At 38.2% G+C, this 17,411-nt stretch overlaps 2 protein-coding genes across 2 annotated transcripts; one reads left to right on the top strand and one right to left on the bottom strand.

Moving 5' to 3' along the window:
• The first annotated feature begins 398 nt into the window (after positions 1–398).
• Positions 399–9,834, top strand: LOC127448741 (RAB6A-GEF complex partner protein 2-like). The gene is made up of 9 exons (XM_051711593.1): positions 399–731; positions 1,088–1,203; positions 1,340–1,473; positions 5,507–5,590; positions 5,979–6,128; positions 8,001–8,147; positions 8,289–8,416; positions 8,580–8,757; positions 9,255–9,834. Exons 2-9 carry the CDS (start codon positions 1,088–1,090, stop codon positions 9,476–9,478), a joined length of 1,161 nt encoding a protein of 386 aa, XP_051567553.1. The 5' UTR covers positions 399–731; the 3' UTR covers positions 9,479–9,834.
• Positions 9,835–10,004: 170 nt separating this feature from the next.
• On the bottom strand, positions 10,005–11,241 carry LOC127448870 (prostate-associated microseminoprotein-like). Its single transcript, XM_051711802.1, has 3 exons — positions 11,158–11,241; positions 10,891–10,999; positions 10,005–10,731 (listed from the first exon to the last, which is right to left on the bottom strand). The coding sequence occupies exons 1-3, from the start codon at positions 11,228–11,230 to the stop codon at positions 10,566–10,568; spliced, it is 348 nt and encodes a 115-aa protein (XP_051567762.1). The 5' UTR covers positions 11,231–11,241; the 3' UTR covers positions 10,005–10,565.
• Positions 11,242–17,411: the final 6,170 nt, after the last annotated feature.

Here is a 17,411-nt window from a genome sequence, read left to right as displayed (position 1 = left end):
CTCACCAGCATAACTGCCATTAAAGGGGGGGAGAGAACACATTTCCTGACCGAGATCTGCACAACGGCAACCTTTACTAGTGAACTGCGATTATTTCCCACTGAGCGAGCGGTACCTTAGGGCCTTCAACTGGATTAAACTAATGAACATACACTCGCAGGGGGGATCGTCGAAGAAGGCCTTTAATTTCGGTATTTACATAGGCAACATATAACTAGTTAATTCTTTTAAAATCTATTATAAGAATTAAACTACAACTAAACTATTTAGAAATAGTTTCATTTCTTTATCGGCTATGTCCACAATAAAATGAAGGACCCTCTTTGTCATTTTGGATTGGGACTCTGACGTCACATGTGCCAATGCGCTAATGGCGATGGCTAGACATAATGTTTACCGGAGTTCAGAAATCGGGGCGATATCTTTCGTTTCCCCGCGTCATGTTGTACCAGTTAATAAAACGTTATGCGTAAAACTAAGATTTCTCTCTATTATATTTGAATGTCATGGTAGTGTTTATTTTACATCCACGAATGTTGCCGGAACAACGCTTGAGAAAACTCAGGGAAAGCTCATAATGACCTAGAGAAATCAGCCTCCAGTTGTTTTGTTTTTGAGTTGTTGGAGCGTCGCCGGACACTCTGATGTCTTTTAACTTCTCTGTTCAGGGATAAGACGTGAAAGGTGTTGACTGTACAAAATCGTTGTCCAACGTTTAGAACAACTTCAAGGTATGTTTCAAGTCCGAGGGGGTTAAATAAACGGGAGTTAACTGTGCTGCTAACCTGCACGACGCCAACACACATCTTTCAGATATCAGCTGTGCTGTAGCCACAGTCTAGTTTGACTCATGCTCTCCTCTCAGGGGAGATTCATTAACAGTGGTGTGCCACAATGAACTCAAATATAAATCCTGCAAGACTAAGCTATTCAGGACAATGTTTAACGGTTGCATAATTTACACTCCACTTGACAGATCCATTGTTGCACGTATCACATAGCTAAAGTGATGTATTAACGAAAATGACTATTTATTAAATAATGTGTATGTAACCAATATTTATCTCTTTATTTCTGTATTTCTCAGATGATTGAGGTCGTGGCCTCTATGGCACGAGGGCCTGTATTTTTGGCCGGGGAGGTTTTAGAGTGTCTCATCACGTTCACAAACCCCATGTCACATTTGTCTACATCAGCCAGCAGGTTAAGAGTATTGTCATCATCAGCAGCATTAAGTTATTCATATGGTTGCTTTCGGTCTCTGCCTCAATTATACAACAGCTGCAGCTGCTATGTGTTTCTTTATGCTGTATGTCCAAACTTTGTTCATCTTCCACAGTGAGATGTTGGCTTGGGCCAGTGCTCAGATCCATTGTCAGTTCCACGCCAGTGAGAGTCGTGTGGCTCTGCCCACTCAGGGCACCAAGCAGGACGTGCAAGCCGAGAGTGACACTGTGCTGATACCAAGCAGAGGTAAAACTTATACAGCTGAGAATAATTTTTTGGAATCTCAATATCTAAAGCTTTGATCTTTACCAAAACTTTGAAATCTCTGCTTGTTATAATTCGTCATTTGTTTGCATGTAACTTGTCGCAATGGGATTTTTTTGAAGTAGATTAGAATAGTGACATATGGAATGGAATGTACTTTATTGTCCCTGCTGGGGGAAACTTGGGGTGGACTCAATAAGCAACATTTCTACATTTCAGCATCACCTGAAAAAGATAGTAAAATAACAATACAGTGGGTACATCAAATACACAACAATTCAACACAGCATACATATCCATCAATCATAAAAATGTATCTATTAATAAATACATAAAAATTCAACCACGATAGAAGCATGCAATCGAAATCATTTGGCCTCATTTAACAATTTAATAGAAAAAGGCACAAATTAATTTTTAAATCTATTCAGTTTACACCAAAGGGTTCTAAAACGCCTACCCAAAGTTAATTCAAAATTAACAAAAAGAATGTGAGATGGATCACTTAAAATCCTTCTAGCTTCCCTTAACGTACACTGTTCATACAGAGACTGGATGCTATAATAGTCCTGCTGTCCTGTCAAATTCATTGCAATATGCATCAGGTGGGTCAGTCTAGATTTTGATTTCACAGTAAGGTTAAACCATAACTGATAACATTCTCTAATATAGATTTGTAAAAAAGCAGAAGGATTTTGTTGTTCACCCCATAGTATCATCGTCGACGCAAAAAATACAGTCTTTGATAAAGTCGACTACATACCAAGTCAACATGTTTGTCCCAAGTGAGCGAACTATCTATATAGTCTCCGAGATACTTGAAGGACTGCACTTGACAAATTTCCTGGCTATGTATGAATACAGGGCTATGGTCACCAATGCCTCTAGGATCAAATATTATCTCCTGCATTTTGTTTGTATTTAAATTTAAATAATTGGTATCACACCAACCAACAAACAACTCAATTTCAGAATGATAATAGAAGTGCTATCATGTTTGTTTAATAAACTTAATATTGCCGTATCATCTGAATATTTAAGAATATAATTTTGGGAGTGCCTGTTTGAGCACTCATTCGTGTAAAGTGTAAAGAGGGCTGGAGAGCTAACACAGCCCTGCGGTACACCCGTACTGCAGTGTTTTAATTCCGACAGACTGTTGTTTACTTTGACGCACTGAGTTCTGTTTGTTAGAAAAGAATGATACCAGTATATAATCGCAGGGTTAACACCCATTTGATTCATCTTTCTATTTATGATGTGTGGCTGAATAGTATTAAACGCAGAACTAAAATCAATAAAAAGCAGCCTGGCGTAAGTATCTGACTCATCAAGATGTTTTAAAATTTGGTGCATTAAGCTATTGATGGCATCACCGGTTCCTCTACCTTGCTGATAAGCAAACTGGAATGGATCCAGTTTGTTTCTAACATCTGTCTTTAGCATTGACACCATACATTTCATCACTACGTAAATTAGAGCTATAGGGCGAAAGTCATTATTTTCTGAAGGACGGGCTATCTTTGGCACAGGAATAATAAGAGATTTCTTCCAAAGAGATGGTACTGTTTTAGTATCTAAGGACTGTTGAAATATATGGCACCATACAGGGGACAATTCCTCTGCACATGTCTTTAAGAGAAAGGATGAGATGCCATCTGGACGAGATGACTTTTTTGGGCACAGATGTTTGAACATCAGTTTAACGTAATCCAAGTCGATCATTAATCTACTCTCATCTGAGTCAGAAATAGCTAATGAATTCAGCTCCAAATTACATTCAGAATCCAAGTTGGAAACATCAAACCTTAGGTAGAAACTGTTCAGATCATTTGCCTTTTGTACATCATCAGTTGTAAAAAATACTTTCTTTACTGATTCCATTTTTGTGATATGTTTAATTGATTTCCACATTCTTTTAGAATTTGAATTATAAAAATGATCTTCTAAAATATTTTTTTGTTTATTCCTAGCAGCCTTAAGCAAGTGATTTAATTCTTTTTGAACAAGCCTCAATGCCACACTATCATTATTTTTAAAAGCAATTTTCTTCCTATTAATACAATGCTTTATTTCTTTCGTGATGTAAGTTTTATTGTTTAGGTAGATAATTATCTGTTTTGTAGAGATTACATTATCTGTACAAAATGTTATATAATCTGTTACTACTTCAGTGGATTCATCAATGTCGGAGCTGTAGAAGATGTCCCAATCAGTGCATAAGAAGCAACCTTTCAGAGTCTCAATACTATTCTTCGACCATACCGTTATGTTTTTGGTAACAAGTTTAGAACTTTTCAACATTGTCCTATATGTTGGAATAAAATAGACAGTATTACGGTCAGAACTTGCCAAAGGGATCCTAGGTCTTACCTTATAGGCCATTTGTACATTCCCATAGCATTTGTCCAGATATGCATATTTGGAACATGAGCTGGATCTGCTTTGTTTACACTGACTGTGGCAGTTTTGGAAAATAGGTGAAGCTGAACTTGCAGCAAATTTCAGGTTGTGGAAACTGCAAATTGTTCCATTGTTGTGGAAGCTGTGATTGCCTTATGCAGTGTCCTTGATAAATATCTAGAATGGAACACCATTACATTGTGATATTTTAATATTGATGTAATGCAACATTAATTATCTTTGTAAGCCAAAAGTATGTGAAAGCCTGGTGGGGCAAAAAATTACCCAAAATCACATTGCCAACTCTAACAGATTTGTTAAAGGAATAGTTCACCCAACAATGAAAATTCTCATCATTTACTCACCCTCATGCCATCCCAGATGTGTGTGACTGACTTTCTTCTGCAGAACACAAATTAAGTTTTTTAGAAGAATATTTCAGCTCTGTTGGTCCATACAATGCAATTAAATGGTGGCCAGAACATTGAAGCTTCAAAAATCACAAAGGCAGCATAAAAGTAATCCATACAACTCCAATGGTTTAATCCATGTCTTTCGAAATTATATATGATATGATATGTGTGGGTGAGAAACAGAACAATATTTAAGTCCTTTTTTACTATAAATCTCCACTCTCACTTTTACATTCTTCTTCTTTTGTTTTTGGCAACTCGCATTCTTCGTGCATATCACCACCTATTGGGCAGGAAGGAGAATTTATAGTAAAAACTGACTTAAATATTAATTTGTTTCTCATCCACATCCATTATAAACAGTAGCTTCAGAAAACATGGATTAAACCACTGGAGTCGTATGGATTACTTTAATGCTGCCTTTATGTGCTTTTTGGAGCTTCAAAGTTCTGGTCACCATTCACTGCATTGTGAGGACCTACAGAGCTGAAATATTCTTCTAAACATCTTTATCTGTGTTCAGTAGAAGAAAGGAAGTCACACACATTTGAGATGGCATGAGGGTAAATGATTAAATTTTTTTTCATTTTTGGGTGAACTATATCTTTTAATGTAGGAATAACACACAGTTTTAGAAATGCCAAAATCAGTCTGCTGATATAAATCCAGTTGTGCTGTATTTTATTTGCTAAAGGGGTGACTTTAACTAGTGAAATACAGGAGAGTAAGAAAGTAAGAATTTATACCAAGATTTATAATCTATTTGTTTTAAATAAATTGTTGAATTGTGCCAATATCCATACGCTGTTAATAATCCTTTAAGGCATAAATTGATCTAAAAACTGATCTATGATAAATGTGCTAAACATTTATAAACATTCTTGTCACATGACTTCACTGTAAAAGCTAATTGCTGTGAAATTGTGATTGTGATGAGGATTAGACTTAACAACAAACAGGGGTAGTTTGAGCTTTGTTAAATTACCCAGCCTCACATTTATTCACAGAAAAACTCTTAATTTTTCAGAGTTTTTGGAGCAGGGATTTAGATCATGGGGTTCGTAAAGTATTGCATGTTGCTCAGATAAAATAGTTTTTCCTGTTAGTATGTAGTCATATGCCTGATGCTTTTACCCAAAGTGCCTGTAGAAACCTTCTGAGTATGCATTTATTTCATGATTTCTCCATTGTTGATCCAGGTGAACGAGGGCAGTGTGTGCTGGACACGCCACCTAAGATCTTGTTCTGTGACCTCCGCTTGGACCCTGGAGAGAGCAAGACCTGTAAGAGAGTGACTATAACCTCTCCAGACACAGATTCAATCAGTTCTGGTCAAGATGTCATGTTCCAATTTGTTTTTCATACATTGAGAATGTTTTTGTATGGATTTAAAACTCACAACATCAGGAATAGGAAGTGAAGTGAGCCCCTTAAACAGTTCCAATCCCACATGACCCAGATAATGTTGATTCTCCACTGAAAAATGGTTCATGGCAAAGAAACAGCAGTCAACTGGCCAAAGTTCAGCTGTACAGTCATGCAATTGTGCATTAATCCTGGTTAATGTCATTCTGAACTACAGGAGACAGCCAGTTATGATGTGCCACACATGTACAGTACATGTTTGTTTCAGCCTAGATTACCACCAGACAATCCTTTCCACTCTTTCAGATTCCTATAGTGAGGTTGTTCCCACTGATGGTCCGCCAAGTTTTCGGGGTCAGGCAGTGAAATACGTGTACAAGCTCACAATTGGCTGCCAGCGGGTCAACTCACCCATCAAGTTACTGCGTGTCCCTTTCAGAGTTCTAGTGCTCCATGGTAGGTTGCACACATGGTTTTCTTGCCCTGAAGTGTTTTATAGGCTTTCTCTTTCAGGTTTTCATGTAAAGCAGTTTGAGGTTCAAGGAATATTCCAGGTTCAATACAAGTTCAGCTCAATCGACAGCATTTGTGGCATAATATTGATTACCACAAAAATTTATTTCGACTCGTCCCTCCGTTTAAAAAACTAAATCAAGTTTTCAGTGAGGGACTTACAATGGAAGTTTATTTGGGCCCATTTTTTAACGTTAAAATACTCACTTTTTCAAAAGCCATAAGACATAAACAATATGCGTTTGAACATGATTTTTGTGTGAAAAAATCACTTACTAACCTTTTCTGTGTTAAGTTATAGCCAATTTTACAACTTCTTTGCCATGATGATGTAATGTCAACAAACCCTAAAATGACTGTAAAAATTACTATTTAAACAAATTTACAGCTCAAATAAAACATGAGTTTTAACAGAAGAATTAAAGTAGGTACTTTTATAATATTATAAGCTTCACATTTCTGCCTTTTCAAATTCTCCAAAAATCGGTCCCCATTTACTTCGATTTTTGCTTTTTTTAAAGAAAAGGAGGGATGAGTCGAAATTAATTTTTGTTGTAATCAATATTATGCCTCAAATGCTGTCGATTGAGCTTAACTTGTATTGTACCCGGAAAATTCCTTTAATTTCCAGCAGGCTTCAATGGTGCACCAAGTAATTGTTTCCACTTAAAAATATAGTAAACCTAAAGAAATAGTATTTTGAAGTATAAATGATGTATACTCACATAAAATGAGCACTGCAGTCATATCAGTGGCCTGGACAAGGGTGTTTTATTTTACAAAGGGTGCTTCATTCACTGTCAGCACCACCATGTTGAGATCACATGACCACCAGATTACAATTCACTTTATCTTCACAAATCCCCCAATTATATAGGTCATTGGTGGAATAAATTAACCTTGAGTGACAAATACACCGATCAGCCACAACAGTCTGGCACCAACAATCAAGCCACGGTCCAAATTACTGAGATCAATGTGAACATTAACTGAAGCTCCTGACCCATATCTGCGTGATTTTATGCACTGCACTGCTGCCACACGATTGGCTGATTAGATAATTGCATGGGTGATTGTTGGTGCCAGATGGGCTGGTTTGAGTATTTCTGTAACTGCTGATCTCCTGGGATTTTCATGCACAACAGTCTCTAGAATTTACTCAGAATGGTGCCAAAAACAAAAAACATCCAGTGAGTGGCAGTTCTGTGGACGGAAACGCCTTGTTAATGAGAGAGGTCAACAGAGAATAGACAGACTGGTTTAAACTCACAAAGGCTACATTAACTAGGATAACCACACGGTACAATTGTGTTAAGAATATCATCTCAGGTTGGCGGCACGAGGGGGACCAACACAATATTAGGCAGGTGGTTTTAATGTTGTGGCTGATCGGTGTATGCCTGCAAATAGGGTATTTCTACAATGCTATCGGTAACTGCAAGGTTTTGTTTTCATGCTGCATCCATGCTGATGTGTCAGTATGAAGTAAAAGACCACTGTTGTATCAGTTGGTTAGGCAGGTGAATAAGAGCCAGCAAAAAAATTAACTCTCAACAGTTAAGTTTATTTAAATTAGTTACTTATATTATTTAAATGTAAAATATAATTTAGTGCATTTTTAAGCATGCTTTTTTCTTTTGAACTGCATGCATCAGAAATCACAGTAATATTATAATGTCCCAGATTTGTTCTGTACACCAGCACTTTTTTAGAAAAGTCTGAGGCTCGCCATACCTTTTTGCGATTAGATGTTGTACACAAAAGACTGTTTCTCTGGTATTATTCGAGAGAGGCTTATGCAGGCATCTCTTGTAGGCATGCCAGAGCCCCCATTCCCCCAGGATGAGGAGGTGGCTCCCTCAAACCCCTTCCTGGAGGAGGAAGAAGGCAGCAGGAGAGACACTAGACCATTAGAAAGAGCTCTGGACATGCTAATGATCACCACGTCACGCCGATGCCCATGTAAGTGTGTGTGGAAGTAATATACATGTTCGATTAAAAAAAAGTTAATTCTTTGAGCTTATCTGTAGTCCTCTGCTAAGTTTGGGATTCTGGGTCCGCTGTGAATGTGTTAATGAGCAGATATCTGGGTTTTCTTCACAGATATGTTCAACATCACAAATATGCGGGGAAAGGTGGCTAAATTCTGCATCTTTAAAACCGTCTACAGGCTTGGAGAAGATGTTATCGGCAGCTTCACCTTCTCAGAGGGGAATATTCCATGTTTACAGGTGTAGTATGTGTGTGGGCATATGCATCAGGTTTTATAGGACTTGAAACTGGTTCAACTGAACTAGAATCCAATCTTGAACTTGTTTGATCGCTTGTGTTTGTTACATGAAGTGTTTTTTAGAATGGTGCTCCTTGAACACTCATATGTTTATGTTTGCTCAGTATTCAGTAAGTCTGCAGAGTGAAGAGGAGGTGCAGGAACAGTACCAGAGACGACCCGGTCAGGCTGTCAGTGTTACTGGTCATGGCCGGCACCTCGAATCCTGCTTGCACACAGCCTCCAGCCATTTCTCTCTCCCTGTACCCCTCAACGTCACGCCAGGTTTCACCACAGATATAGGTCAGAGAACCCTCACTCTTGAAAAATGTGCTAGTTATAAGTATAGTAATACAATTGGGAAGCTCTCTGATTGAATTGGTTGTTGATTACCTTGCATTAGTTTTTGCTAATGTGGTTTATTTGCATTTGCACATTTCAGTGGATAACATCTATTTATAGTCTATTTATAGTTGATTTACTTGCTGACTAGATGTTTTTATTCAAAGTACAATGTGACATTGCATAGAATCTGGTGTTTTAAATGGTGATGTTGTGACCACTATATATTGTGACCATATCAGTTATCGATCAATATTCATCATGGCATAGCCATCGATAGCATTCGTCAATAATCTCGTCATTTATCGGTATTGGTTGGTATTGGATGAGTTTCTAATCAGTCACCTGCAGTTTAACCAGCATCCTGGATTTCACATCTCTATTATAATGAGTCCACGGAAAACATTGACAAGGAAACATTCTTATTCTGTATTATGTTTTTAATCTCCCTTCCACAGTGACGTTAAGATGGCGTCTTCATTTTGAATTTGTCACAGCAAGGGAGCCCGTGGAGGCACCTGTGGTACTGCAGAATCAGTCAGAGGTCACCGTCTGGACAGGGGCGGAGCATGTGGATGTGGACACCTTCAGTTGGGACCTGCCAATCAAAGTGCTTCCCACCAATCCCACGCTAGCTTCATATGTTTCCCAGTTCACAGGGACAAACAGCATAAACATTTGAGATGTGCATTTATCATAAAACTAAAGCATTTGTTTTGTGTGTGAAATGAGTGTTGTTAGTCATTTGTTCCAAATTAAAAGATATCTTATAATTGGAGATTATTCTTGATTATTTTTCAGGGCGATGAGATCATAATTCTTTATTTAGGCTACTTTTTAACATTTCAACCTTGACTAAGAGGCTGCATTACCTCATATAATGTAAACATTTCTATATTTATGTATCTTTCAGTCTTGCGCTCCAAACCATAATTATAAATGGTTTCTATTTAATATGAATTCCTCTTTAACAGGCTATTTTGTGTGTAAAAATCTCTGTTATGTACGAACCTGTAACTGAATAAAGACTTGTATTAAGAGCTATTACCAGCTGGTGAATCATTTAAATGTTTGCACCAATACTTTCATTGATAAAAGAAAAGGGAATAAGATTATTTTACATACATCTTTATTTGAGGAAACATTTTAATATAAGGAACAAATGAGATGAACAGTTACATATATTACTATGCTTTTTTCAGCTGGTTATTTACAATAGTGCATACATGATGGAAAAGTTTTGGCAATGCTGCTTAAAATAACCAATTTCAGAAACATTAGCAAGTTTTCTTCTCAAATTATTTTAGGTTGCAGAGAAGCTTATGCCTCCTGACGAGTTTGTTTTCAGAGACATCTAGACTATTTAGGCATCAAGGGGTATCAGTCTACTATGGAAGTGAAAATCAGAGGGAATGAGCTGTAAAGGACAATGACAGGACATGCGGTGCTAATAACTTGTTATAGTCATGTAATTACTTAGTAGTAGTATGGTAGAAAATGCACACATACATACACAACCATCAATAAAAAGAACTTCTGATTTGTCCTTCACTTCAATACATTATTCAGATACAGGGCTCAAGAGCACCTGTTTTCGTTCCTACATGCTGTACCTGCCAGACCACTTCCTTGCTTTAAGTGCAGCTTAAATGGTAATGGTTATGTTTTGTTAATACAGTTGCTATATAATGTGTAATATCACATCTCACACATAATAGTGAAAAAGGTGTATGTTAGCCATATAATTTGTGTTTGGTCTCCCATCCAAGCTAACCTGCCAGCCTGTTCATTGCTCCATGTATTGGGTCAATGCTGTTCTCTTCTCCAGGAATGCAGGGCAGACGAGGATCAGACGTCATCACCAGTGTGACCTGACAGGTCAGAGATTCAACTCGAACTTCACACCAAGGAGGGAAGTCCACAGGCCGATGGACACTGTAATTGAGCGATTTATGTTGAATACATTTTGAGAAACAAATTAACTTCCACTCTCAATGGACCAATATCATCATACTCTAGGTTCTCAATTATAAGGTTGGTTTTTTACTTATTATCCAAGTAAAAAGTGGGAGCAAGATGCGATATAGTTCTTACGTCTCGCAGCATCCCACTCCCACGGGGTGCAGGCAGGTGCACTGCACACAGCCCTGCTCCATCCAGCTCTCTCCCATAGTGTACTGCTTCCCTTCATATTCGCACAGTGCTGTAAAGAGAGACATTCAGAGTCTTTTTAATGCAGATCACTACATTTAGCTTCCTATCCTTCTATGATAAAAATTTATGGAAGCCTTGAGAGTGATTGGTCCACAAGCACACAGGTATGACTAAAGCAACGAACAGTGTGTGAACATCTTGTCTCACCTTGAGAGTTGAAGTGACATTGCGTTGGTGCTGCCGAACATGTCGTCCACACCAGAAAGCCCATGTAGATCATCAATGCACCACGTCTCACCATGGCATCCATGTCTCTTGTTCAATCGCCCTCTGAATCCCTCTCTTCGCACCTCCATTTATTCCCCCCTTGCACTGATGAGGACATGATGAGGGGAGTGGTTTACCCCCTACCTGAGGTGTGTCTTTGGGGTGGGGGCAGGTTAGTTGAAGGGGGGTGTGTAAAGGAAAAAGCTGTGGCTTGGCACCACTTGTTCTTTCTCTCCAGTGATTGCCATTCTTCGCTCCACTGGGCATGACCCTGAAAAACTATAGAAATTCTGACACATCCTGGGATGACTAAGAGAGGTGGGGAAGAGTATGAGCGGGGGAGAAAGAAAGCAAGAGAGAGAGCAAAGAGGTGAAGACAGGGCAGACCAGATCTGGATAACTTGGATAGCCAAGTAAAGATGATCAGGCTTTTATCTGGTTTTAATTGTATCAATCCAACTGAGGATGGTCAACAGGTTGTCATTGAAATATTAGTGGAAATGTGCTACTGTTCTCATCATCACCAAGTGGTTACTAGGTGATCTTCGAACACACAAACACAAGCATCCACCAGGACTGTGGTCCTCAGGTTGCAGCAAACCTTGTCTGCATCTTTGGACTGAGCTCATTCTGATGATGTCATGGTCGTGTCTCCTGTTACTGACCTCACGTGGGCCTGGTCCAGATGAGGATGTTCATGAGGAGGTAGAAGCTCATAAAGACAGGACTGGACTTTTATTGCACAACTGCTGCAGGTGTGTATGTGTTTATTACCAGAGGAGATGAAGATGTAATATTCTTGAACTGCTCTTTTGTTTTTCAGGAAGGATGAAAGTTAGGTGTTGAGCACGAGGGATCTGGGTTTGAGAGGATGCCGGCAAGGTAACGCTCTCTGAGCCAGAACCAAACATTACATACTCATTGGCACATTAGCTCATCTCTCGTCATCTTTGCTGTCAATATGGAAAACTGTGCGATAGAAGAAACAGGCATTTTCCAAGGAGGCCCTAGAGTACTACAAAGTTCTGTTTGTAGCATTTACTCCCTGTGTCACCCCACAGTAGTCTGAAAGGTGTTGAAATCTCCTCCCTGTGTACTGCATGTGGTACTACTGCTGTATGCCTCTGAGTAGCGCCATAGTTTGGACAAAGTGACTCACTCACTGCTTCGGCAGTACACCTCATGTTCCCCTCTGCTTGAATGATAGAACTAGTGTCACTTTTAACCATTCCACATTTCTACCTTATAGGGCATGATTTGTGTCAAATAAGAGCTGTAAAATTAGCCAAAAAGCAATTGGTCAACAGTTCTCATATTTTTGGTTGTCAAAGTTTCTTTGGTTATTTTTGTTAAATGGAGTTGGTAACTGAAAGTGCTATTAAGAAAAAGTCTGTTAAACAGGTACATTTGGTTTTTGACTGCATTATATATCCTGAATGAATAGTAAGCCTTTATGTAAACTACATATACCGTTGTTTTTCAACCTTTTCGGATTTATATACCCCCACAGCCTCATCAGCAGGACCGAAGTACCCCTTTATCAACAGTGAGAATGTGTTCTTTTTGTATTATACTGCACTTTAAAAATGTAAAGATATTTAAGGCACCATTTTGGGTTCCTCAGCTGCCTCACCAGAGGAACCCTCTGAAGATCCTCTAGACACCCTTTAAAGGAGCCTCAAATTCTGTATCTATTCATATACACCATATAGTGCCTCTAAGCTTTCACTCATGATGAGATTTCTAAAGGAACTGTTGACAGTCATTAGAGGTCTTGCAGGAACTAAGTTTGAAAATGGTCCATGGGGGATCATCAGAGGGTACTGCTGGTGAGGCAGCTGAGGAAACCCAAATGGTGCCTTTTTACAGTGTGAATATTATTTGGTATTTTCATAGATATTTTTTAAGTGGCCTTTATTACAATGATTCACTTCAAGATTAAAAACAATACTGTATGTACTGTTGGTGGAAAACTGACCCACCTCTTTTTCATTTAAAGAGACACCTGAACCTGTTTGTCTTTTGCACGTTTTGACAGTTCTGTGGTGAATCATAGAGAAAGACCTAATCTTCTCTTTCACAGAAAGACTTAATGGTGAATTTATTTATAACTATACAACAGGCAGTTCTACTCCTCTAATTTGATTGAACAAGTGTAGATCCAAGATTGTTAATATTTCATATACAGCAACATTTCCTTGTTTCTATGTGTTCACTTAAAGATGCATTCAGTATTATTTTTATTTTCTCATTAAAAAGTAGAGAAATTAATTGTAATTTTGAAACATATGTATAAAACCAGGACCATACTCACATAAGATGAAGACTCTTGTCATATCAGTAAGCTTACAAAAGCTATTTTATTCTAAATGGAGAGGGTCCCCTCACAGAGGCTTCCATGTTAGAATCACATGATTAGCCTAGAAGAACTTGATGAAATAACAGAAAATATAAATACATTCATCTCTAGCACTCTTGATAGTGTCGCCCCCCTTCGATTAAAGAAAATTAAAGAAAAAGGCCAAGAGAGGAAGAAAAGGCCTTTTTCTTTAGGCTCTCAAGAGAGCAGCTCGGAAAATGGAGCGCAAGTGGAAGAATACAAAATTAGAGGTATTTTGCGGTGCATGGAAGGATAGTGTCTGTAGCTACAGACAGGCACTAAAAGCTGCCAGGTCAGCATATTTTAGCAAACTCATAGAAAATATCCACAACAATCCAAAGTGTTTATTCAGTACTGTGGCTAAATTGGTTAGAAATAAAGCCTCAACAGAACCAGATATTCCACTGCAGCACAAGAGTAAAGACTTCATGAATTTCTTTACTGATCAAATTGAAATAATCAGAAATAAAATTGGAATTATGCAATCATCTGTCACATTACCTCAGAAAACAGTGTCTCATAATTTTCCTCATGTGCAACTTCAATCCTTCACTGTCATAGTTCATGAGGAGCTAACAAAACTTATCGAAACGTCAAAAGCCACAACATGTTTGTTAGATCCAATACCAACTAAGCTCATAAAAGAGGTATTCCCTATAATCTCAGAACCTCTTCTTAATATTATTAGCTCCTCGTTATCCTTAGGACATGTCCCAAGAAACTTTAAAATGGCAGTTATCAAAACACTTATTAAGAAGCCTCAACTTGATCATGGAGAACTGGCTAATTATAGACCGATTTCAAATCTCCTGTTTATGTCGAAATTCCTAGAAAATATGTTCATTTCTACAGAGAAATAGTATATATGAACAATTTCAGTCAGACTGCACTTATCAGAGTTACAAACGACTTGCTCTTATCATCTGATCGTGGCTGCATTTCACTTCTAGTGCTTTTAGATCTTAGTGCTGCCTTCGACACGATAGATCACAACATTCTGTTGAATAGGCTGGAGAATTATGCTGGCATTTGTGGAGTTGCATTAGCATGGTTTAGGTCCTATTTAGCAGACCGCTACCACTTTGTCTATGTAAATGAGGAATTGTCAAACCAAACAAAAGTAAAGTATGGAGTGCCAGAGGGATTAGTTTTAGGGCCTCTGCTTTTCTCCTTGTATATGCTTCCCCTGGGAGATATTATCAGGGATCGTGGAATAAGTTTCCACTGTTATGCCAACGATACCCAACTTTATATTTCTTCAAAACCTGATGTGATTTCACAATTCTCCAAATTAGCAGAGTGTATCAATGAAATAAATGATTGGATGGCCAGAAATTTCCTTCTACTCAATTTCCCGACAAAACAGAGGTACTAATTATTGGACCAAAAACCTCTAAAAATAAGCCGCTAAAATATAATTTGACTCTCGATGGATGTACTGTTACACCATCTTTAGCAGCGAAGAACTTAGGTGTTATATTTGATACCAATCTGTCCTTTTAAAATCAAATTACCAATGTTTGTAGAACAGCATTCTTCCACCTCAGAAATATTGCTAAATTACGACACATGCTCTCAGTTGCTGATGCCGAAAAACTAATTAATGCGTTCATGACCCCAAGATTAGTTTATTGTAATGCATTACTGGGAGGATGTCCAGCAAGATCAATAAATAAATTTCAGTTGGTTCAAAATGCAGCAGACAGAGTGCTGATGAGAACCAAGAAATATGATCATATTAGCCCCATTTTATCATCGTTACATTGGCTACCTGTTAAATTTCGTATTAATTTTACAATTCTGTTAACTACATACAAAGATTTGAATGGTCTAGCTCTGCAGTACTTAAGTGACCTTCTACCACGCTATATTCCATCACGTTCATTACGATCGCAAAATTCTGGCCTGTTAATAGTTCCTAGAATATCAAAATCCACAAAAGGAGATAGATCCTTTTCCTATTTGGCTCCTAAACTATGGAATAGTCTCCCTAACACTGTTCGAGATGCAGACACACTCACTGAGTTTAAGTCTAGACTAAAGACTCATCTATTTAGACAGGCATACACCTAATTTATCCTTCAACTCACAATTAGGCTTCTTTAGTTAGGTCTGCCTGAACCAGAAACAGTGATCATGATTTATAATTCTGCAATAACTTGAATGACATCTATGCTAATATTATTTTATTTGTTTCCCTGTCTCAACCTCGGGACTCCTATCCTGAGGTCACCAGAACTGGCTGGATCCAGCTCCGTTCCTGCTTGTTGTCGGACTCCACTGCTACATGTCGCTGTGTGATGATGACTAATAGCAGCCAGTGCCAGCCAAACATCACTTCAGTCTATTACGATGGACTTCAGAGGATGAACTGATTCCAGCTCCAACCATAAGACATGGGATACTTCATTTGCCATTGCCTGAACCTTGGACTTAGAATAGACCTCACCGAAATTACCAGCCAGGTTGACCCTATCTGCTCCAGGGGCGCCGTATCATGGCTGACCCTGCACTCTGACCCCAGTGAAAAAAAATAATTTCACTGTATATGTGCAAACGTATAATGTGTGATAAATAAATAAATATAATTAATTAATTAATTAAATAAAAAATGTAACTGCGATGCACCTAACTAATCTCTGCCTGCATCACCTCGGTCTAATGATGGACTACATTTTTGAAATGGAATACATAGACTATCAATTAATTGCCAACAAAATGCTTCATCAGCCAACTAACAAGGACAATTGCATCTATGTGAACTTCTGCAGTTAATCCAGGATGAACTTCAAAGACATTAGTCATTAATCTTACAGTTTATACAAAATCTTGTTTTAAACACCGACCCTTAACAGTTACTTAGTTTAATCATTTTAAACCATGACTTGCACTATACATAAGTAATATTGGCATTATATTCATGATGTTAGCCAGAGGGGAACTGGCCCCCACAGTGAGTCTGGTTTCTCCCAAGGATATTTTTCTCCATTAACCAACATCTTATGGAGTTTTATATTCCTTGCCACAGTCACCTTCGGCTTGCTCACTGGGGTTAAAATACAATTATTATTGAATTACTTATTTTTAAACACAATTCACAATCGTATTTTATCAAACTACACAATGATGACTCTTAAGACATTATAGATATTACAGTTTAATTTTCTGTTAATGCATGATCTTCTGTAAAGCTGCTTTGAAATGATGTGTTGTGAAAGGTGCTGTACAAATAAAAATGACTTGACTTGACATGACCAGCCAAATACAGCTATTGTGTTTGAATGATGCTTTATCAGAGACTATTTAGCAGAGACGAGTCACTTCTATTCAAACGAATGGGAGAAATTGGAATGCCCAACCAAGAAGCTCTAGCACCCAACGGTCAACGGATGTAGAAAGGAAGTCCCGCCTTACAGGTAAAAGAGCCAATCACCTTTTAGATACAGACATCGCCTGTAAATCAACTCGCTAACACGCATGCGCATTAGCTATACAAGCCGGGACGATTGCGTGTTTTAGCGTAAAATTAGGTAAAGTAACACAATTTATGATTACAATATTTCAAATTTTATTGCTGATTTGAAATATGTTCTTTGACCGTAATCTTGACAAACCATTTTTGAAATTTCGGTGTCCCCCATCCAAGTAGATAGGAGCTGCACAGGCATGACTGGAAATAGACTCCCAGGAGCATTTCAAAGATGGCCAACAGTGGACTGACTTGCTAGAAAGACTTAGTGCATCATTCAGCCCCCTAGGTGACTGTCTAATTCCAAGAAAACATAAATAAAAAGTTACTGAGTGCACCTTTAAT

This window comes from Myxocyprinus asiaticus, chromosome 1 (assembly GCF_019703515.2).
Source record: "Myxocyprinus asiaticus isolate MX2 ecotype Aquarium Trade chromosome 1, UBuf_Myxa_2, whole genome shotgun sequence".
Taxonomy (NCBI): domain Eukaryota; kingdom Metazoa; phylum Chordata; class Actinopteri; order Cypriniformes; family Catostomidae; genus Myxocyprinus; species Myxocyprinus asiaticus.
Note: the sequence above shows the minus strand (reverse complement) of the source record. Positions and strands in the feature narration are given on the sequence as shown.